The sequence below is a fragment of the Acartia tonsa genome, chromosome 4 (assembly GCF_053477335.1).
Source record: "Acartia tonsa isolate MP-2025a chromosome 4, ASM5347733v1, whole genome shotgun sequence".
In the NCBI taxonomy this organism is placed as follows: domain Eukaryota; kingdom Metazoa; phylum Arthropoda; class Copepoda; order Calanoida; family Acartiidae; genus Acartia; species Acartia tonsa.
The window spans coordinates 53054154-53076883 of record NC_137263.1 but is presented as its reverse complement, the minus strand read 5'-3'; the positions used below and the strand labels follow the sequence as shown (position 1 = coordinate 53076883).

Here is a 22730-nt window from a genome sequence, read left to right as displayed (position 1 = left end):
TAATTAAGTAAACCATCGCTAATTATTCGCTGTATTCACTGTCCAACAAGGACAAATTTCGGAATAAGATTGATTTTTAATAATGATACATATACTTAAGTTTTAAAAAAACAAGGATTTTTTTTGTCAGAAAACGTGGATCATGGGAATAAATAGGATAAAAATCTGTGAAAAAACGACGAAAATATTTTAAAATTCCCCTTAGAAAATGTCTGACATGGTTGGACCAATTAGATTGAGCTTTTCAGTGAAGCTTTGCTGTAAAACACATGAGGATCAAATTTCCCCATAAAGGAAATAAAAGGATCAGGATGCAAGGATAAAATAGAATATCGCATTTTACAATCTTAATCTAATCATCACCTCGTATTAAAAATTAAGATTAGAAAGAAGATTAAGATATTACCAACTACTCTACCCTCCAATTTTATATAAATCATGATAGTTATCTATTAAGGTATAAACAAAAACCTTTAGGGTAGAGTGAAGTAGATGGCTGTCGTCTATTAAAGCTTCATTATAGAAGTTTAATACCTTTAATTTGAATATGTACATTAATAGATGGATAAACAGATAGATAGATATATAGTTATATTATAAATCGTCTATTAAAGCTTCATTACTGAAGTTTAACACCATTAATTCAAATAGTGGCATACAAAGCACTTCTAGGAAGGGGGGAAATTTAAATTATTTTTGACAAATTATGCCCCCTCCCCTTTATCAAAATGCCTTGGGGGCATTTTAGTTTAGACGGGAGGGGTAAGTTAAAGGCCCTAAACAGTTAGGGAAATATTGGCCAGGCAGACAAAGAAAATAAATACTCCTCTCCCTCATTTTCAATTTATTTTAAAAATAAGATGAGGATTTTCAGTGGTCACTAACTACGGAAATAGAACAAAAAATATTCTATTGATCTTGTGAGGGTGGTGGTACCCTCCCCCATAATAATTATAAAACTTCCCAGGACCTATAAGAAAGTATCCTTCGGTACAAACAAACAAACAGACAGACAGGAGACATCCTGATACTTTATATATGGCTAGTTATAGATAGATGTACATATTTTCCTGGACTACAAAAGGTTCTTCTGACACAATCTGTTGATTTCTCTCATTTCTCAGTAAGGATTTTACAGTTTCCAACGAAAATAACTAAGAAGTTTCATTAAGATTAAAAATATTTGGAATTAAATTCAAATTTAACAAGGATGACAACATCCATGAAAGCAAAACTCTTAAACGGTAGGACAAACGAACATTAACACTTAACTGAATAAGCAGAATATAAAAGTTTAAGTCTAAACAAAATTGTACGTAAAATTGTTAGAAAACTGCTTAAATTCAGAATAATGTTTTAGGACTTGATCTTAGATAAGTTTCGCTAATAAAAATGTAACTTGTTGTAAAAGGAATTAGTATTCCAAAAATCAGATGATTAGAATAATTATATTTCATTATCAATTGTTGTCAAAAAGGTTAAGAATCAACATGTTTCAAATGGACGTGCGGTCATTCTGGTAACGATTATAGAGATGCATACCTTTCTAAATCGTACTACAGGAATCACTTTACCAAGCATAAAATCGATGGAACAGTTCTAGCATGCCTATATTAACGATAAGAGACATCCGTTTCGGGCGAACAGACGGACCGACCGTAATTGGGGGGTAATTTTCATGGATTCTTTAATCTTAATGAATTATTCCTGTAGAATGACGGAGTCATCATTATTTTGACTCCTCATGTGGGGTATTAGCTGCAGCATTAACACCAGAACCTGGGGTTAGATATAACAGTTGCCAACTTTATTTTTTCTTTCAAAGCTACATTACGGTGGTTTCCCAGTCAAGCATAGAATTCCTTCCCCCTTGTTTCGAAATAAACTGAATATAAGGGGGGGGGGGGGGGTTGTGTCTTAATATTTTACTTCAGATAAGGTTTGGTTATATTTGGTAAGAGTAGCCCCGCGAGTGTAAGTCACACATGATTAAGGCCCCCTGCTGAGGTCAGGCATAGGGAAAAAACTAACACCTTATTCTATTTTTTTTTCTTCAAATAGTAAGAAGGGGGGACGGGGGTGTAAGTGCTCAATGGTCACTTTGTGAGAAAGTCCAAATTAGTATTTTCCCTTAAAATGAAACATAGATTCATTGGGCAATCTATCTCCATTGTCTTATCCCTTAAGATCCATGTTATAATATTATCTTAAAAGTTGGCAACTGTTGCCTTTGGATGGACAAGCATGGGCTCCAGATTTTTGGAGTAGAAATCCAGAGAAAATGTTTTCCGTCTTTGCTGCTGTACTGGCGCTGCTGTCGAGCTTGTCTGCAAATAGATAGATAAATTAATGGATATATGTATATTATAAGTGGATATTATGACAGGGAAAAAATTTCATTATGCTAACATGAAACTCGTTCATTGGTCAGTAGGTTCATCTAGTAGGAGGGGGGGATTGGGTAAAGGAGGTGGAAAAACTAATTTTTTTGGTGCCTTTAACAACCCCAATATTTTTGGAAATAAATTAGATTACTTAGGTATAAAAGTAAAAAATCAGCATGTTTTAAATGGACGTACGGACTTTCTGGTAACGATTATAGAGTTACTATGCTTCTTAAATCTAACCTAATTGTTATTAGAATCATCATGCAAAGTTTCAAATCGATAGTACAATTCTAACCTGTTTAATTTAACGAAAAGAGCTAACCTAAAACAAATAAAGCTAACTGTCCGTGACGGACAAAAAGACCATAATTATAGAAAAGCTTCGCTTTTAATAAGGCGCAAAAAAATTCACCTGTTCGTCCTCTGAACAGGAGGTGACACTAGTTCGTGGACTTTGTTGTATGCTTATCATCATATTTGTTACAGCTGTTGATCCAATATTGTCGATAGATAGATCATACAACATTCTAAATACATAGATAGATAGATAGTTATATAGCTGGATAGATAGACAGGTAATCATATTTGTTACAGCTGTTGATCCAATATTGTCGATAGATAGATCATACAACATTCTATATACATACATAAATAGATAGATAGCTGGGTGGATAGTTAGATAGATAATCATATTTGTTACAGCTGTTGATCCAATATTGTCGATAGATAGATCATACAACATACAACAGTAGATAGAAAGATAGATAGATAGTTAGACAAATAGATGGATAGATAGATAGTTTGATAACTGAATTGATAAATAGAAAATCATATAAATTAAGGTTGTTGACCCAATATTGTCGAATGATAGATCATACAACATTCTAGATACATAGAAAGATAGTTAGATAGGTAGACAGATAGATAGATAAATAGATAGTTATAAAGAAGGATAGATAAATAGATAGTTGGATGAATAGATGGATGGGGGGATGAATTGATGGATGTATGGATTGATGGTTGGATGGATGGATGGATAAATGGATGGATGGATGAATGGATGGATGGATGGATGGATGGATGGATGGATGGATGGATGAATGGATGGATGGATGGATGGATGGATGGATGGATGGATGGATGGATGGATGGATGGATGGATGGATGGATGGATGGATGGATGGATGGATGGATGGATGGATGGATGGATAGATAGTTTGATAACTGGATTGATAGATAGATAATCGTATTTGTTACATTTGTATTGGATGGATGAGTAGGTAGGTAGATAGCTGGATGGATAGACAGGTAATCATATTAGTTACAGCTGTTGATCCAATATTGTCAATCATACAACATTCTATATACATAGATAGATAGTTAGATAGGTATGTAGATGGATAGATATGTAATTATATTTGTTACGATTGCAGAATCGATATTGTTTATAGATAGATCATACCAAAATTCTGGGATAAATACATAGATAGGTAAATAACTGGATGGATAGATAGGTTATCATAATTGTAACGGTTGTAGATAGATGAATGGATGGATGGATGAAACATATTTTAAGAAATAAGTTACCTAAATATCAAAGTACAATGGCGTAAATCATTATTAACCATAGCATCCGCTGCAGCCGCTGAGCTGCTACAGCTGCTAGTTCGGCTCCTAGCCCCACTACCGGCAGCTAGTAAATTGTCACCATCTCCTTAAATAAATTTTATGATTTTTAGAAGAAAAGCAATTCCATGAAGACGGTGTCTATAATAATTTGCCTAGGATTCCAAAAAGCTTTGCATTTTCTATGGTCGAAATAATCGTTTTGTTTTACAAGAGAGATTTTTTTTTACAAAATTCAAAGCCTATATAAGGAAAGATAATTAACTCATGGCAGCATTCATAAATGCAGGGGCAAAAATGTTAAATTGCTAACAGCTCAACAAAGAGACATTATATCCAGAGGAATATTCACAAAAAACTTTAGCAACATAAAATAATAACTAAGTAAATAAAAACTGAGACGACCAAGTTTACAATATTAAAGAGTAGGTTGCTACTGGTAACTGGTAAGGAGATAAACAAAACTTACCGCTGTGAACTTCAGCAGAGCCAGACCCGCCGCCACCCTGCGTGAAAATAGCGTGGAACCGGTTTAACAGCGCCTCATTCGGCTTCATCACACTTGGCGCCACGGCTCCGGCGGCGTTGAAACATCCAAGGCCGAGCAAGGCGGACCGCACGCCGACCGCCTCCATTTCGTCGCTAAAGTATTTAACGTTGGCGGGCTCGTAGCGCATGGCACTCGCTAATGTGATCATTAGATCCTGGATAATATATTTTTTTAAATCTTAAAGATCATTCTTTTAGGTAAAAGGGGGACGTAACTGAAGCTTTTTTGATGCTGGGGGGGGGGTTTTCTCCGGAACCACTTGATGAACCGTGCAAATTTTTTGGACTTAAGCTTTTAGGGGTATGAACATCTTATGGTTTCAAAGTCAACCCCCTACCCCCACCCCCTAGCCCCCCGGGGCTCAAAACCCCCCTAAAAATGAACCTAACCTTAATTTTCTCAGAAAACATTTGACCAATAGGGATGATTTCTTAAATTTAAGCTTTTATGGTTATAAACTAACTTCTAGTTTAGAAGTCAACCCCCTGCCACCAACCCCTAACCCTCTGGGGCTTCAAAACACCCTAAAAATGAACCTAACCTTAATTTCCTCACAATCCATTCGACCAATAGAGATGATTTCTTAAACTTAAGCTTTTATGGTTATAAACTAAATTTTGGTTTATAAGTCACCCCCTTGACGCCAACTCCTAGCCCTCCGGGGCTTCAAAAACCCTAAAAATGAACCTAACCTTTATTTTCTCAGAAACCATTCGACCAATAGAGATGATTTCTTAAACTTAAGCTTTTATCGTTATAAACTAACTCCTAGTTTAGAAGTCACCCCCCTGTCACCAACCCCTAGCCCTCTGGGGCTCAAAAAAACCCCAAAAATGTACCTAACCTTAATTTCCTCACAAACCATTCGACCAATAGGGATAATTTCTTAAACTTAAGCTTTTATGGTTATAAACTAACTTCTAGATTATAAGTCACCCCCCTACCGCCAACCCCTAGCCCTCCGGGGCTCAAAAAAATCCTAAAAATGAACCTAACCTTGATTTTCTCAGAAACCATTTGACCAATAGGGATGATTTCTTAAACTTATGCTTTTATGATTATAAACTAACTCCTATATTATAAGTCACCCCCCTGCCGCCAACCCCTAGCCCTCCGGGGCTCCAAAAAAACCCTAAAAATATACCTAACTTTAATTTTCTCAGAAACCATTCAACCAATAGAGATGATTTCTTAAACTTAAGCTTTTATGGTCATAAACTAAATTTTGATTTAGAAGTCACCCCCCTGACGCCAACCCCTAGCCCTCCGGGGCTCAAAAAACCCTAAAAATGTACCTAACCTTAATTTTCTCAGAAACCATTTGACCAATAGGGATGATTTCTTAAACTTATACTTTTATGCTTATAAACTAACTATAGTTTAGAAGTCATCCCCCTGCCGCAAACAAAGTATAGAGTCCCAACTCTTACAAAATTGATTGACATCCTTCTTTTCTTAAAATAGTAAAATAAATCTTTAATCATTAATTCATTAACGAAAAGTTAATTTTTTCCCATAACAGCTGAAGTCCAAAATATCTGCACATTTAATAATGCTGTTCCTGAGAAAACTGAGGTTAGGTTATTCCTCTAAAAGCATGTTTTAAAAAAATTACTGGAAATTTAAGCTAAAGTAAATTTTTTAGGGGGTTTTTGAGCCCAGGGGGGCTATGGGGTGGGTGACTTCTAAAATAAAATTTATTTTATACCTAACCATATTTCTGCCAAACAAAAAAGTAGTTTATACACATAAAAACCCATCTCTATTGATCAAATGGTTTCTGAGAAAAATAAAGTTAGGTTCATTTTTAGTTTTTTTTAAGCCCAGGAGGGCTAGGGGTTGGAGGCAGGGGTGGGAAGACTTTTAAACTAAAAGTTAGTTTATTAGCATTATAGCTTAAGTTTAAGCAATCATCTCTATTGTCCAAATGGTTTCTGAGAAAATTAAGGTTAGGTTCATTTTGGTTTTTTTTGGAGTCCTGGAGGGCCAGGGGTTGGCGGGTTGACTTCTAAACTAGAAGTTAGTTTATTAGCATTATAGCTTAAGTTTAAGCTATCATCTCTATTGTCCAAATGGTTTCTGAGAAAATTAAGGTTAGTTTCATTTTGGAGGCTTTTGGAGTCCTGGAGGGCCAGGGGTTGGCAGCAGGGGGGTGACTTCTAAACTATAAGTTAGTTTATAAGCATAAAAGCTTAAGTTTAAGAAATCATCTCTATTGGTCAAATGGTTCCTGAGAAAATAAAGGTTAGGTTCATTTTTATGGGTTTTTTTGATCCCCGGAGGGATAGTTGTTAGCGGCAGGGGGGTGACTTCTATACCAAAAGCTAGTTTATAACTATAAAGGCTTAAGTTTAAGAAATCATCTCTATTGGTTGAATGGTTTCTGAGAAAATTAAGGTTAGGTTCATTTTTAGGGTTTTTGTAGCCCCGGAGGGCTAAGGGTTGGCGGCAAGGGGGTGACTTATAAACCAAAATTTAGTTTATAACCATAAAAGCTTAAGTTTAAGAAATCATCTCTATTGGTCGAATGGTTTGTGAGGAAATTAAGGTTAGGTTCATTATTAGGGTTTTTTTGAGCCCCAGAGGGCTAGGAGTTGGTGGCAGGGGGGTGGCTTCTAAACTAGGAGTTAGTTTATAACCATAAAAGCTTAAGTTTAAGAAATCATCTCTATTGGTCAAATGGTTTCTGAGAAAATAAAGGTTAGGTTCATTTTTATGGGTTTTTTGATCCCCAGAGGGCTAGGGGTTAGCGGCAGGGGGGTGACTTCTATACCAAAAGCTAGTTTTTAACCATAAAGGCTTAAGTTTAAGAAATCATCTCTATTGGCCGAATGGTTTCTGAGAAAATTAAGGTTAGGTTCATTTTTAGGGTTTTTTTGAGCCCCGGAGGGCTAGGAGTTGGCGGCAGGGGGTTGACTTCTAAACTAGAAGTTAGTTTATAACCTTAAAAGCTTAAGTTTAAGAAATCATCCCTATTGGTCAAATGGTTTCTGAGAAAATTAAGGTTAGGTTCATTTTTAGGGGGGTTTTGAGCCCCGGGGGGCTAGGGGGTGGGGGTAGGGGGTTGACTTAGAAACCATAAGATGTTCATACCCCTAAAAGCTTAAGTCCAAAAAATTTGCACGGTTCATCAAGTGGTTCCGGAGAAAACCCCCCCCCCCAGCATCAAAAAAGCTTCAGTTACGTCCCCCTTTGTAAAACAGAAAATAAAAAGATTAACTTTAATAACCATTCAAATTTTCCCTAACTTTTTTTTCTTGTTGGTGATTTGAATTCAATATTTATTACCCTGTGTCTCTCGGGGCGTAGCCGCTAGTGACCCTATATTTCACTTTGTTTCAGTAGAGAAAGGTATTTTTTTCTTTTTCTATACTTCCAAAACTTTTAAGAGAAAAGTATTATCCCTGAATAAACTTAATCATAACCGTCGAGTCTTTCCATCCTCCTCCTTCAATATTTCCGGCCGATTTATCCTGCAGGCAGCCGGCCAGGCCGGCCAGCACTCCGACCAGACACTGGAAGCCGGACTTCTTACGGAAATTTGTCCGGCACTTGTGGGATTCCTTGAGACACGTGGTCAGACAGGTCAGGATTTCTGTTTGAAGTTCGATGTCATGGCGGTCACAATCCTAATAAATTAATGAATTATTCGGATAAGTTTATGAAATAAGAGGTATTTGTTAGTCTTTTTGAATTACTTACGAGGTTTAGAATTGATAGGACGATTCTTACTCGTCTAAATATTGTTTTAAATAAAACCCCTTTTAAATTTTTGCCGCCAAAAATTTAACTATGATCAAATAGCGCCATTTCAAAATTTCCCGCCAAAAAGTTGTCACCTGTAAAATATCCAACAGCTGTTTCATACAGTCTTCACTCCAGGTGCCAGCCGATACAATCAGCTGTTGAACAAGTACAAAACCGGTTTCTTGTCTTCGTCTTAAAAAAACGCAATATTACAATTAAATGGAAAAGGAATGGGACAATGGGCGAAAAAGTAAATCTTCCGCTTAGTCTTGATTGTAAAATATTACTTTGGAAGGAAATAATGAATTGGGGTTCAATTTTGTAGAGTATGCATTAGCGTTTTTAGCCCTTATACTTTATAAGCTCGCGAATATTTTCGGTCTACTGGGTGTCTGTCATAATCTTTTCTGGTTACCTGGATTTAATGAGAGAATATGCCAGATCAAAGCCCTCCAGTTCATGGAAAATTCCGGCATTTGCCTGTTGTCAATTATGCAATATATATAAAACTTGCGGCTACGTAATTAGAGGCCTCTAGGGGCACTTAAAGAGTGGGAAGTTAAATTCGATAACCCAATTTCTATTTTATATTTAAAAAGAAAATTTTTAAAAATGGGGAGGGGGAATTTTTTTTTAGGGGGGGGAGTATATTTTATTTTTCAAAGAATTAAAAAAAATTGGGGGGATTTTTTTCTAGCCCCCCATCCCCCCTCTTACTTCTTATGTATTATAGATTTACGGGCGGAAGAGATGTAATAACCAATCTAGATTTGATAAAATTCACGAATTTTTTTAGCCATTGAATGGGGAACGTTTCTAAAACATAAGAATTAACTCTCATTATAATCTTTCAACATTTAAGATAATGGCACATAAGTAATTTAGATAAGATAAGATAAGATTTATTTTCCTCATAAAGGTACAACATATTTTTATTTTAAATAATTTATACTAGTTACTATGTAGTTTGATGCATTGGTGTCTTGATATGCTTTGGTTTGTGTTTTTACATAGTAGCAGGTTGATATAGTACCTTGCACGGGATTGAACACATCTCCACCTAGTTCATTTAATAGCAATACAAATATATATTTTATTTTATTATTGAATCCCATGCGACATTGCACCAGTTGGATGGCGTAACCCTCTTAGGGTTGTTGAGCCTCTGGTAAACTTTGGCGCTTGCCAAGCCAGTGCAATGTCCGATAGACATAATGACATAATAAGGAATATAAATGATAAAAATGACAAATTATATTCTACTGTGTGCAGCTATCCTCCTACCATTGGTCGCGACCTCTCCAAGTGTAAGTTTGGAACAATTAAGGGAACCAAAGCCTTCCTAAGAAGTCACTATTCCCGTCGTGATCCTTGGCAACCCTACTAGACACTTTTCCTTTTAAACATCTATTTTAAAATCTAGTGTGAAAACTCCCATTGTAAATGGGGTGTATTCACACCTGACCCCAAGATAACGGCGCGTATTTCGGATAAAACCGGCCAAAAACTCAGGAGCCATAGTATAAAACAAAGTATATTGCTGAAAAAATCGCAAAAAATTTGGGGAGATTTTTGGAAATATCAGTATAAATGGTATGTATGATGTGAGCGATATATAAAAATGGGGGTATGAACAAGGAGTTGGTGTGTAGGTTCGATTCCTACGGAATCTGATTTTGTTTTTTTGAGTAGGGGTATAATTCCCAGTATGTATGAGTTCGATTCCTCCGGAATCTGATTTTGTTTTTTGAGGCTGGGATATAGGTCCCAGTATATATATATATATGGGTTCGATTCCTCCGGAATCTGATTTTAATGTTTTGAGTATTTTTCGTTGCAATCGTATTGCATACGTAATTACAGACATACAGTTTTTTGCAATGTGCAGTGGAGAGACAATCATGGATAGCGTACGAGAAATAAATAGAATATTAAGTAATTATTAAGTGAGAAAGTTTAAAGTAGGAGACTGCATTGACAAGGTTAGGTTTGAGAGACGTTTTCAAAAATAGGAGGTAAAAAGAGAGGGAAAAAAGAGGAGGGAAAAGAGAGAGGGAGGAAAGTTGGGTTTAGAGGATTTGACTTCATTGATGCGATTGGATAATATATGATTTTTAATTATTGTAAAAATTTTGTAATATTTAAATAAGTAAATTTTAATATAAGCTAAATTTATAAAGTAGACAACCGCTTAAATGAAGAATAACAAAATAATAATAATAAACGGTAAGAGGTTAAAATACTAATTTAGTTTCTTACGTAATTCTTTAATTCTTTAATTAGGCGCTAATTTCTGGTTGCTTATGGGGAGAAGGGGAGCGGGGAAGAGGGGGGAAACGGGGGAACTGGGGGAGATAGGGGAAATCGTCTGTTGATGCTTAGGAATTTCGCGCGTTTCCGTTGCGGAAGGATTTAACAAGTGAATAAAGAAGGGGGGGGTGGTTGTTTTGATGCACGGTCAAGGGGGATGGTTTGATTTCTTAGGACATATGAGAGATATGATTGGGGGATTAATTATTAATCTTAAAATGGTTTATAAAACACTTGAATATGACACAATTGGGGTATAAATAGGGGGTTGTTTGACTTGAAATTCAATTGTTTTAAAATGTCCGACCAAGAAGAAGTTCAAGTTATACCAGTTGAAGCGCCGGCAGTTCCAGCGGAAGAGGTGGAGGGAGTCCAAGGCGGCGGAGGTGCTGGTGCCCCAGAACCTCCTGTTATAGATTTACTGTCCAGCAGCGACGAGAACGAGAACGACGACGAGAAATCAAAAATATAATATTTCTTATCTTAACTGCGTTGCTACACTACATATGTATATTGCATTCCTGACAACCGGTAACAAGATCGGTAACTATTTTGATCACCAAATCACCGAATATTTCCATACTACTATCTGATGATATTGACTCCTAGCATAGATATATAGATACATTCAATAGATTGACAGATAGATGTATAAATATAGTAGTTAGAATTTTGATGACCAAATCACTGAATATTTCCACACTACTATCTGATGATATTGGCTCCTAGCATAGATAGATAGATATATTCAACAAATAGATGGATATATAGATAGATGATTAAAAATTATGATGACCCAAATCACCGAATACTTCCATACTACGATCTGATGATATTGGCTCCTATCATAGATAGATAGATAATTAGATATAGGAGAAAGAATTTAAATAACCAAATACTTCCATACTACTATCTGATGATGTTGGCTCCTAGCATAGATAGATAGATATATTCAATAGATAGATGGATAGATAAAGATAGTAGTAGGAATTATAATGAACAAATCACCGAATATTTCCACACTACTATCTGATAATGTTGGCTCCTAGCATAGATATATAGATACATTGAATAGATAGATAGATATAATATTAAGAATCATGATGACCAAATCACCAAATATTTCTATACTACTATTAGATGATATTGGCTTCTAGGATAGATAGATAGACATATAGATTGATAGATTATTAGATAGATATAGTAGTAAGAATCATGATGACCAAATCACCAAATATTTCCATACTACTATCTGATGATAATGGCTCCTAGCATAGATACATTGAGTAGATATACTGATAGATGGGTGGATTGATGAATGTGTGGATAGATAGAGGGAGACATATATGGATAGATAGATGTAGTATGTATGCATTAAATAAAGAAAAAACAGACAGTTTCCATATCTATAATACAAAGTAGAACGATGTCTGTCCGTCTGTCTGTCCGTCTGTCCGTCTGTCCGTCTGAAGCTTAAGATCTCGGTAACCACTGAACCGAATGGATTCTACTCTTCAGGGTATATACCTATTGGTCCTGCGGTGGTTTTAAGCTATTTTCTTGGGGGGTGGGACACCCCCAACCCCCCCAAAAACAAAAAAATCCCCCCCATTTTTTTTTTTTTTTTTTTTTTTTTTTTTTTTTTTTGGTGAAGAATTCTTTTGTAGAAATATTCTTTTGAAGAAGAATTCTTTTGTAGAAGATTTCTTTTGTAGAAAATTTCTTTTGAAGAAGATTTCTTTAATTCTTATTTTTTTTTTGAATTTTTTGTTGTTGTCATCTCTTGTGGCAAAGCCCCTAGAGGCTAGGGGCGAAGCCGCTAGTGTTTGATATAAGTGAACAAACTGACAGACGGACAGACAGACAAACAATAAGATAAAAATTTTACCTCTGGAGTAATAGTTTCCATATGTTTGATATAGGTTGTCAAACAGGATATTAATACCTCTAACATACCTGAACAACAATATATATAATAATAAATGTATTTTCAAACATCAATCAACAGTAATCAAATGCATTTCTTTAGTCCAAATAATTTAAAATATGAGCAAAATCATTAATACTTAATATCAGGGAGCAAAGAGACATTGAATTGGAATTATACTGGTAACACACATTCTCTCATTCTTTGGTTCATCTTTTAGGTTTATGCATTCATACTAGAATGTCAAATCTTTCCCAGAAATAATTTTAATCCACAAAAGAGGTAATTTTGTAGATATGCTTCGCTTTAATATTACTTACCTACTTCCCTGTAAACATCTTTAAATAATGTGTGAGAAGTAAGGATAGAGGTGAGACATTGGATTGTTAGGATAGCACAATCAACGTCTTTGAAATCAGACAATAGCCGACTTAATCCTAAAATAAATGGTATAGATTAATTAAATTTATAAGGTTAGACTCAAACTCACTCAGCGAGGGTAATAAAAGAGGAGCTCTTCCATAGACACGTTTCCTTATTCGCTGGTTTAAAAAACTTGGAAGCATTTTATTGATTGCTTCTGACTAGCAGTGTCCAAACTTGTGAACAAATAATATTAGTGTAGAGAAGCAGAGGCGTGCAAGAGGGTGGACATCTAGGTGTTAGAATACACCCAGTGATAATGAAATAACAAATTTTCGAAGGAGCTTCGCGCACATCCCTGTGCACGACACCTTACATAAGGTTTAATTTCGTCATCATTAGGGATATAATTATATATAAATTTTTCATCCATTGTCTTATCCCTTTAAATTCCTACCGCAAAATAAAAACTGTACACGTTTGTCGTCAAATGTTTTGTTTTAGTCTAAACAACATAAATTGATTTAAATTGAAGGTAGGTGATCATTTTTAAATCTAAAGTAAACTAGAATTAGATAGATAGAAAATTAGATAACTAGGACCCATTTATTCATGGTTATGAATGTAATACAATTTATAATACTAGCGGCTTCGCCCCTAGCCTCTAGGGGCTTTGCCCCAAGAGGTGAAATTCTTAAATTACCAAGGAAATCTTCTGCAAAGAAAAAAAAGGACCTAGGAAATCTTCTGCAAAAAAAAATAAAGGACCTAGGAAATCTTCTGCAAAAAAAAATAAAGGACCTAGGAAATCTTCTGCGAAAAAAAAAAAAAAAAAAAAAAAAAAATAGGGGGGGATTTTTTGTTTTTTGGGGGGGTTCCATCCCCCAAGAAAATAGCCTAAAACGACCAGTAGGTATATACCCTGAAGAGTAGAATCCAATCAGTTCAGTGGTTACCGAGATCTTAAGGGACGGACGGACAGACGGACAGACATCATTCTACTTTGTATTATAGATAAACAAAATAGAAAAATAGCAAGACATATATCTAGATAGAAAGAAGGATAGACAAATATAGATAAAAAAAAGGATAGTAAGGTGATACCTATTAATTCTTTGGTAGGAATATAATGTAGCTGATGCACAGGAAACTCGACAAGCTGGAAAAACTTTTGTTGTACAGAACTCGGTTTCAAACATATCTTCTCTGACACTTGACTTAGAGTGTTCTGGTTCTAAAGTTGACAACAAGATTAGTTTTCTTCAAAAACCTTTTGAAATTGAAAAAAAAGATAACAGTTTTTTATTTATTATTTTTTTCCAATATTTTTTGGTAAAATTGAAAAAAAAGTACAAAAATAAAATGAATCAGACACACATACTTTTTGGAGACCACTAATTTAGAGGTCCTTTGGGCAATAAAAAAGTTTAAATTGACTTAAAGAGTAAAAACTATGTGCCTTTCTTCGAAAAACCCCAAGTTATATACTTAAGGAATAGTCCATGTAAAAGTGAAAAATTTACTTGGTTTACATTAATTAATTCGATTCTAGTTGAAAAATATCTACCTGTAAAATGAAATAGTTTGCTTGGTCCGCATGATAAATAGAAAATATTACATCCAATACAGCTCCACCCAAAATACCACTGCTACTCTTCAATATCAATGTTTGTAATACCTAGATAGATAGATAAAAATATAGATAGATAGATAATTAGATAGATAATATAACTTCCAATACAGCTCCACCCAAAATATTAATGCTACTCTTCAATATCAATGTTTGTAATACCTAGATAGATAGATAGTTAGATAGTTAGACAGATAGATAGAAAGATAGATAGATAATATAACATCCAATACAGCTCCTCCATAAATATCACTGCTACTCTTCCATATCAATGTTTGTAATACCTAGATAGATAAATAGTTAGATAGTTAGACAGATAGATAGACAGACAGATAGATAGAAAGATAGATAGATAATATAACATCCAATAAAGCTCCACCCAAAATATCACTGCTACTCTTCAATATCAATGTTTGTAATACCTAGATAGATAAATAGTTAGAAAGACAGATAGATAGATATTTCACAAAGAAGGAAATATCATTATGATAACATAAATGTCTTACCTGAAAAGCATTCAGATTCTTGACTGTCAAACCTTTGTCCTCAGGTTCTGGGAGGCAGAATTCTGGCAGCTGGTACAGGCAGTTGGTGGCAGTTGGGTCTGGGATTCTATCCTCACCTGGTAGGAACAAGGAAAAAATTAAAACCAGTCAAAATGTCAACAAGAACAAAGAAATACAGAAAAAGCATAGACAACGTTTGATTGAGATAAAAGAGGATTTTTTTCTATAAAACCATTCGATAAATATTTTTAAAAGTATTGTTTTATAACCGGTTTTAATCCAATCGAAACCAAAGAAATTAGGAGCCATGCTGGAAAACCGGGTGTCTTTATATAAAAGTAACAGAATGTCCGTCTGTCTGTCTATGCGTGCCGAAGGATCTTGCCAACTGTTGAACCGATATTGTTTTCCTTTACAGTGAAGCTTCACATAGGTCCTGGGAGGATTTAATACTATTTTGGAGAGGGTAGCACAACCCTTTTAAGAGAAAAGATGTATAACTTAATTGAAAGGGGAACCCCTCCCCCTTCACTCTAGAGGCCTTAGATACCTCTAAGTGCTAATTAAAATAAAAAGTAGAAGAGCGGAAAAATAATTTAAATAACCCTTCCATATTTAAGAGCAACAATTGGAGACACTTACCAACATAGCACAAGCTGCAGATGAGGCTGACCAAGTTCTCCATGGCCTCCCTGGTCCTCACGTCCTCCGGAGGCTGGTCCTTGTTGTTGGCCTCCATGTACAGTAGGATGTCCGTCAGCAGGCCGTAACCCTGACAGGTCTTGAAGTCGTCCCATAATACCTTAAATAAAAAGCGAAGTGTGTATCGTTAGTGAATAAAACATAAAAAAATAGAATTAAAATTCAGAATAATCGGAAAAATGAATAAAAGTTAACAAAGTTTTTTTTTCTTTTTATGAATGGATATATGTGAAATGCCTTTACTAATAGACAATAGTTAGACTATCAGACAAACGTCGTTTAGGTATTAAAAGGATATAAAGCGTTTAACTATTGGCTTTAATAAGATGTAATAAAGATCAAGTAATCCTAATCACGTAAATAACAATCAAACAGAGGTCTGAAGGGATAAGATGGTTGATGTTTATCCCCAATGATCATAAGTAAAATTATCCTTACTGTAGATTAAAATAGCTGGTTAAAAAGCTTTGACACTGATAGTTTCAAGAAACAATAAAGATTCAATTAAAGTACCCAAAGTTTTAAAGCTAAAGAGATAGGATGTATATAAAACTTTGGGTACTATTATAATTTGGGTACCCACCTGAGATATTTGTGAGGAATTCTTCAAGAAGCTGAACAATACAGTGAAGAATTCAACCAATTCTGAAGGGCAGAAACAGGCTTTACTAGTCATTAACTTTTGGATATTCTCCACACATAGGTCTATACATCCCTAAAATAGATAGATATATAGATAAGATTTGAAATAGAATAAATAACAAAAGGATGTAAATAATGATAGTCTTCAGTTACAATAACATTTTGATACTGACAATAAAAACAAAAGTTTAAAAGATTTTTACAAAAAAACATAGGAGGATTTTTTAAAGCATAGGTAATTCAAATTACAAATACTTTTTAAAGATATATCTATAGATATATAGCTAAAGGACATATAGATAGGTTGATAGGGCAAACATGTATTGTTAGTCATTAACTTTTGGATATTCCCATGCATATTGCATAGGTCTATTCAACCCTAGATTGATTTATAATTAGATACCTAGATAGATTGATAAACAGACAGATAGGGCAAAGACAGGCCTTGAGATAACGAGTGACGTGTAACAGTTTTTAAGATCTCACTAGACAGACATAAAAAGATACATAGATAGTTAGAAAAAAAGAGAGTAAGATAGATATATATATATAAAGCTAGATCGATAGTAAAATAGATAGATAGATTGTAAAAAAGATAGAGAGATGGTAAAAAGATTGATAGATGGAGAGTAAGATAATTGGATATTAAGATAAATATATAGTAAAAAAAGATAGATAGATGGTAAGATAGATAGACATTAAAAAAGATAGATAGATAGTAAAAAAGATAGACAGATAGTAAGATAGATAGATAGTAAGATAGATAGATGGTAAGATAGATAGATAGTAAGATAGATAGATAGTAAAATAGATAGATACCTTGTTATGTAGATATGAGAGGACGGATTGGGATAGCGAATGACGTGAAACAGTTTTCAGTATCTCACTGGATGTCTTACGCCACAGGTTAGAATCTTCTAGGATCAATTCTTGTTATTAATGCTATGTCAGACGCATGATGTCAATTATAATTGCAAGTGGAATGTCATGGCCAAATGGGGAGACAGGGTCCAATCTTGTACAGTGTATGTTAAATGCAAATTTTTTTTAAGCTTCATTTTACAAAATTATTGTTAGAGGGCTAAATATTTTAAATTAAATTTAGAAGGAGCAGATCACCAAAATTTAGTCTTTATGTATTAAAGCAAGAAATTAATCTAACTTCTTTGTTTATTGTAAAGAATTGATCCCTAGTGAGTCTGATGTTAGACTGATTGTGCTGATGGCCGAAAACAGCAGGTTTAGGTCGTCTTTTCTTGCCAGGTCTTCCACAGCTGGCAGATGGCAGCACAATTGGGTTAATATCTAGGATAGATATTGATAGATAGCTAAAAAGATGGATATGTCGTCTTTTCTAGACAGGTCTTCCACAGCTGGCAGATGGCAGCACAGTTGGGTTAATATTTAGGATAGATAGATTAATAGATGCTGGATCAGGAGAGTAAGATAAATAAAAAGATGGATATGTCGTCTTTTCCAGCTAGGTTCACAGCGGGCAGATAGCAGCACAGTTGAGTTAATATAGATAGGATAGATAGATAAAAAGATGGTGGATAGGTATTCTGTTCCCTATGAACCTTCCATAGCGGTTGGATTAATATCTAGATAGATAGATAGATCAACAGATGGATATGTCGTATTTTTTGCCCAAAGATGAGATAAACAAAATTACTTGTTGAAAATTTTAATGCTACCAGCTTTAAACGAATATTATAAAGTTGGAATAAAACTTTGGTTACTATAGTGTAATTTTCAGTCAAATATCCCCTTCGTCCATGCTCTATAGTCTGTTAGTTGTAAATAATTGAAAAGAAACCTGTACAAATATCTTCTGTAGTAATATTTCCTTCTCTTTAGAAGTAAACTGAGTATCATCTTCTATACAAGGAAAAAACACTCAACATCAAAATTTATTAAGCCAGGGGTTAATCAATGGAAGAATTATTAATCTTTCTCCCAATTCAAGAAATACAAATAATTTTTTTTCATAACGTATATTATAAGTTAGAAAATTTTATTTAAGTCCTAGGTATCTTGAAAATTATTATTTTTATTTTTGACATTTTCAATCTAAGAAAACCAACAAAAAAAATTTGACAAAGATTCAATTATCTAGAAAGATTTTATCATTTTCAAATATCTTCAAAAGTTGTTGAGTGTCCCTGTAATATCATTATCAACAGCTGTGGAACTAGAAGCAGTTGTTGTTGTTGTTGATGTTGTTGTGTCGTCCCCATGGGTTGGCAGGTCAAAAAACAGGTATAAACATTTGATCAGAGTCGATGGTACACTTGCATTTGTTAATACCTGAAAAATAAAAAGAATTGTTTATAGAATATACGTGGATATTATGACAAGGGAAAAATTGTCGTCAATTTTAATTGCTAATATAGATGGTCATATAATTGGTCAGTTCGATCATCCAGTAGAAAGAGGGGGGGGGGTAAAGGGTGATCGTTATTTTATCCAGCTACAAGTTTCACTTTATGAGAGTACATGATAATCTGGTATAAGATTCAGGTAATAATAAATCCATTATTAAACACAATAAGAAAATGATAAAAAAGCTTCACTGGAATGCAATATTTACCAACTACCAAAGACAGAATATTATCTATATTATAGTAGGTTAGATAAAAGTTTCATTTATGTGTTCACATTTTTGAATTAAAATGGGGAGAATGATTTACTTGTATTTTGCCAAAAACTCATAAGACACTCAATAAAGTAGGCATCATAAACTACAAAATGATAATATTTATCAAGATGCCCCTTAAAGTACATATCATAAAATCAAGCCTTTTGGGAGATCTTTAACAACAACCAGAGTTGGATTCTTAAAAAACTTTTTGGCTCACTGTTAGTGAGACTCGCTAAAAATTTTTGTGAAAAATCCTCCAAAATTGCATCAAAAATCTACAAAAATTAAACAAACCCTCTAATTTACCTCTATTACTTTATCTCCAGCTGATGCCAATAGATTTAGAGTTGATATTAGCATCCAGCCTCGGCTAGAATTCTCATCTTCAAGGCTAAAAAAAACAAGGATGATACTGAAAACATACATTACAAGCGCAGCTTAAAGTGCTTCATACATATTCAGACTGTGTTGCCTGTACTTTTGTCGGCCCATAAAAAAATCTCTGAAATGGCATTATAGATGCTAGTTTTTAAAAGAATCGTTAAGTCGTTGAGGTGGGGGGGGGGGGGGGTGAAGCCAGAAATGCAAAGAATCTTAGTCTTTGCATGGTAGTTGTATTAATGGAGTACAATGTTAATCTGTAAAGAAACAGCGGCGTAATGGCCGCTACCGCCAAACAATACCATCTCCCAGTGACATTTGTTAATAAAATATTCTGGTTTTTGACGGTTCTAGGTACCAATTTTCTGTAAGGGTCTACCCTGAAATCTTAATTACCATAATGGATGTAGATATTGGAAAAATTGTCGTCAATTTAGGTTGCTAACATTGACATCAATAATTGGTAAGTTCATACATCCAGTAGGACGGAAGGGGAATATGCAATGGGGTTGGATGTGAGGGATCGTTAATTTAGCCAGCTAAAAGTTTTACTCTATTAGAGTACATGATAATCTGGTGTAAGATCCAAGAAACAATACATCCATTATTACCTGTTAAGCTGTAAAAATTGGACAATGCTGGTGGCTGCGGATTCTGTAGACTTGCTTGAAGCTTGTCGACGTATCTAAAAATAAAGTTATTAGATGAAAAGTTTGGTAAAGTCTCGGATCGGATAATCTATGAATGGTAATGAGTTGTGCCTGTTTTGGGAAATGACATTCCCCCTACTTTAACTATTTATGTCGTGCGCCTGACAAAGAAATAGTAGGAACCATTTATAATTTCTTTAGTTTTGAAGCGGTGTTGGGACGAGATTTAAACCTATCACCTTATCGACAAATTGAATTTCCGGTTGTTCTGAGCATCCAATATGTAATTTAGTTTTAGCCAGTCTATCAGTCATCATAAAAAATTTCAATATTAAAAGATATAAAAGTACGTGAAAAAGGTTTCGTGATTTATTCTGAAATCTTGTTTTTAACAAATTTCTTTAAACTCCTTGTCCGTTATATTCTTATGCATAATTTATTTGTGCTTCCCTATCGATGGATGTTATCATCCTTGTTTTTATATGATTTGCCTATTGGGACTTACCTCTGTGACAAAAAGTTTTGAAACTGCGAGGGCAAAGGACGGCGCCTCGGGGAACTTTTCGGCGATAAGGTCCGGCGGTAGAGAGTTGAATATCTTGCAGAACAACGGCAACATCGAGTATAACTTTCTTTCACTTTGCTGGGTGGAAACGGCTTCCGTTGGATTGCTGTATTCCTATAAAAAGGGAAAAGTAGGTTGCGGGTAAAATCCGTAAAAGTTGTGTGTTTCAAGTTAAAAACAGTAGTAGAACGATAAAAATTTATGTTAACTTTAAAAAAATTGTTGTCTATAGTTCTTTTCAATAAGAAATACACATATTTAGTGAATATTGTCGTTCTACTACTATTTTTAATCCTCAAAACGCACACTTTTACGGATTTTACCTGCAACCTACTTTTCCCTTTGTAAATTCTATGAACAAAACAAGGACCATATTGCGCTATAGCAACGTAAAGATGGACAGGAAACAAAACATTTTTGTTTAATATAATATACAAGGAAATACAACTAAGTTTGTAACTAAAAACCAAGGAGGGAGGGGACATTGAAATGTAAATTACACCGGTACTAAAGTTTTATCACGTAGTTTTATGCGTTGTCTTAAAAACTGTGTATATTTAAGTTTAATTTTGATTGGTTTGTTCCATACTAATATTGTCCAAACTTTTCAACCAATAATTTCAAACGACAGCAGTGCTAAATTTGTTTATCATCATTGATGTACATAAATTTGTCGTTCATTGTCTTATTCCAACAAATATCTGAATCTGAACCTTGAAACAAAATAATATAATTACCTGATACATTTTACGGAGGTGGTTGAGTCCCAGCAGGTCTGGCTCCACCTGGTTGGGAGAGGTGGGTCCCCCCAGCTCATCTCCACCCCCACTGTCCCCGCTCCCTCCACCACTCCCCCCCGTGCTCCCCAATAATTTTCGCATAACATTCATATTCGCATCATTTGTGGCTGAAATTTTCATTTTCAAGAAAATAAATTTTAATTATGGTTTTAAAATAGTAAATTTATGTTCACCAATTTTAATATATAACATTCTTGGAATTAGGGATGGCAATCCGTCAATTTTTTTGACCGGATTCGGATTCTTACAAGAATCCGTCCAAAAATGGCGGATTCCCGCGGATTCCGGATTCTAGCAATATTTTAAGAGGCTTTTTAACAAAAAAATAAACAAATAAGTGCTACATAATACATATGTCCTAAAAATTAATGTTCTTGGTGTTCTCTATAATTTGCTTCCGAGAATCGAACCAGATTTTAAAAGATATTATATATGATGATGATAATCTTTGCCTTCAGAAAGGGGAGTTGAAAGAAAAAACTCAAGACGCTAATTTTAGCCTACTAATTAAGAATCCGAATCCGCTATTAAAAAACGGATTCCGGATTCGGATTCCAAAATTGACCAAAAATTGGGCGGATTCAGGATTCGGATTAGTGCATAACAATATAAATAGAGTATCCCCTCCCTCCCTGAATCACTATTAACAAACATTGATTAAAAAGAAAGATCAAAACTTATATAGGGGGTATTAACAAAGTTTTTAAATGAAAAGAAATCTATGTAGGAAAAATAACTAGATTTTTAGCTAAAATTGAAAAAAATAGCCTATCTAAGTGTTCCTTAAAATAAAGATTTTTCTCGAACCAGTCGTTAGAGAGATCTTAACTGATAAACAAATAAGCCTTACTTCTTTATATTATTGAAAACAAATTAGTCTGATTTAATAAACACTATTAATATTTTTTATAATATGTTTTATATTGAGTGTGAGAGCTAAGAAATATTTCTGAAAACTAACATTTTGCCTTGACAACGTTTCTGCGAATCGAAATATCATATAATAATAAATACTTTACATGTTCTTTATTAATAAAAATTAGAACATAATAATATACACTTCGATTATGTTAAAAAATATTGCATTTTGTTCCAATGTTAATTAGTTTTGACTGGCAGAAAGTAAAGAGGCATAACGGTAATTCTTTGCATCTAATATTTTTTAAATTTCTTAATGTAAAAATTACTGTTATATCACTGGTTTTACAATATCATCACTAAATTGAGAAAGAAAAATTCACTAGAAAAAAATTCCAATAAAAAAATCGATATTTTTGACATATTACAAGCAACAGATGCTAAC

The 22730-nt window shown here is 34.2% G+C and overlaps 2 protein-coding genes across 2 annotated transcripts in view; one reads left to right on the top strand and one right to left on the bottom strand.

The window, feature by feature from the left end:
• The window catches only part of bchs (WD repeat and FYVE domain containing 3 bchs), a 71641-nt gene extending 50111 nt beyond the window's left edge, over nucleotides 1-21530 (bottom strand). Inside the window, 27 exon segments of the mRNA XM_080155520.1 lie at nucleotides 472-536; nucleotides 1073-1154; nucleotides 1705-1779; nucleotides 2229-2327; nucleotides 2800-2914; nucleotides 3975-4101; nucleotides 4483-4717; nucleotides 7965-8192; nucleotides 8403-8502; nucleotides 8726-8790; nucleotides 9321-9370; nucleotides 11147-11225; nucleotides 12509-12576; nucleotides 12868-12984; nucleotides 14015-14144; nucleotides 14478-14588; nucleotides 15047-15162; nucleotides 15689-15848; nucleotides 16332-16463; nucleotides 17210-17311; nucleotides 17585-17695; nucleotides 18207-18270; nucleotides 18555-18697; nucleotides 19338-19422; nucleotides 20024-20097; nucleotides 20568-20741; nucleotides 21365-21530. Coding sequence (XP_080011646.1) covers nucleotides 472-536; nucleotides 1073-1154; nucleotides 1705-1779; nucleotides 2229-2327; nucleotides 2800-2914; nucleotides 3975-4101; nucleotides 4483-4717; nucleotides 7965-8192; nucleotides 8403-8502; nucleotides 8726-8790; nucleotides 9321-9370; nucleotides 11147-11225; nucleotides 12509-12576; nucleotides 12868-12984; nucleotides 14015-14144; nucleotides 14478-14588; nucleotides 15047-15162; nucleotides 15689-15848; nucleotides 16332-16463; nucleotides 17210-17311; nucleotides 17585-17695; nucleotides 18207-18270; nucleotides 18555-18697; nucleotides 19338-19422; nucleotides 20024-20097; nucleotides 20568-20741; nucleotides 21365-21517 — 3060 coding nt within the window. The 5' untranslated portion in view covers nucleotides 21518-21530.
• Nucleotides 1-22730, top strand: part of LOC145317760 (uncharacterized) — a 138373-nt gene that overhangs the window by 93511 nt on the left and 22132 nt on the right. The gene's annotated exons all lie outside the window — the stretch shown is intronic.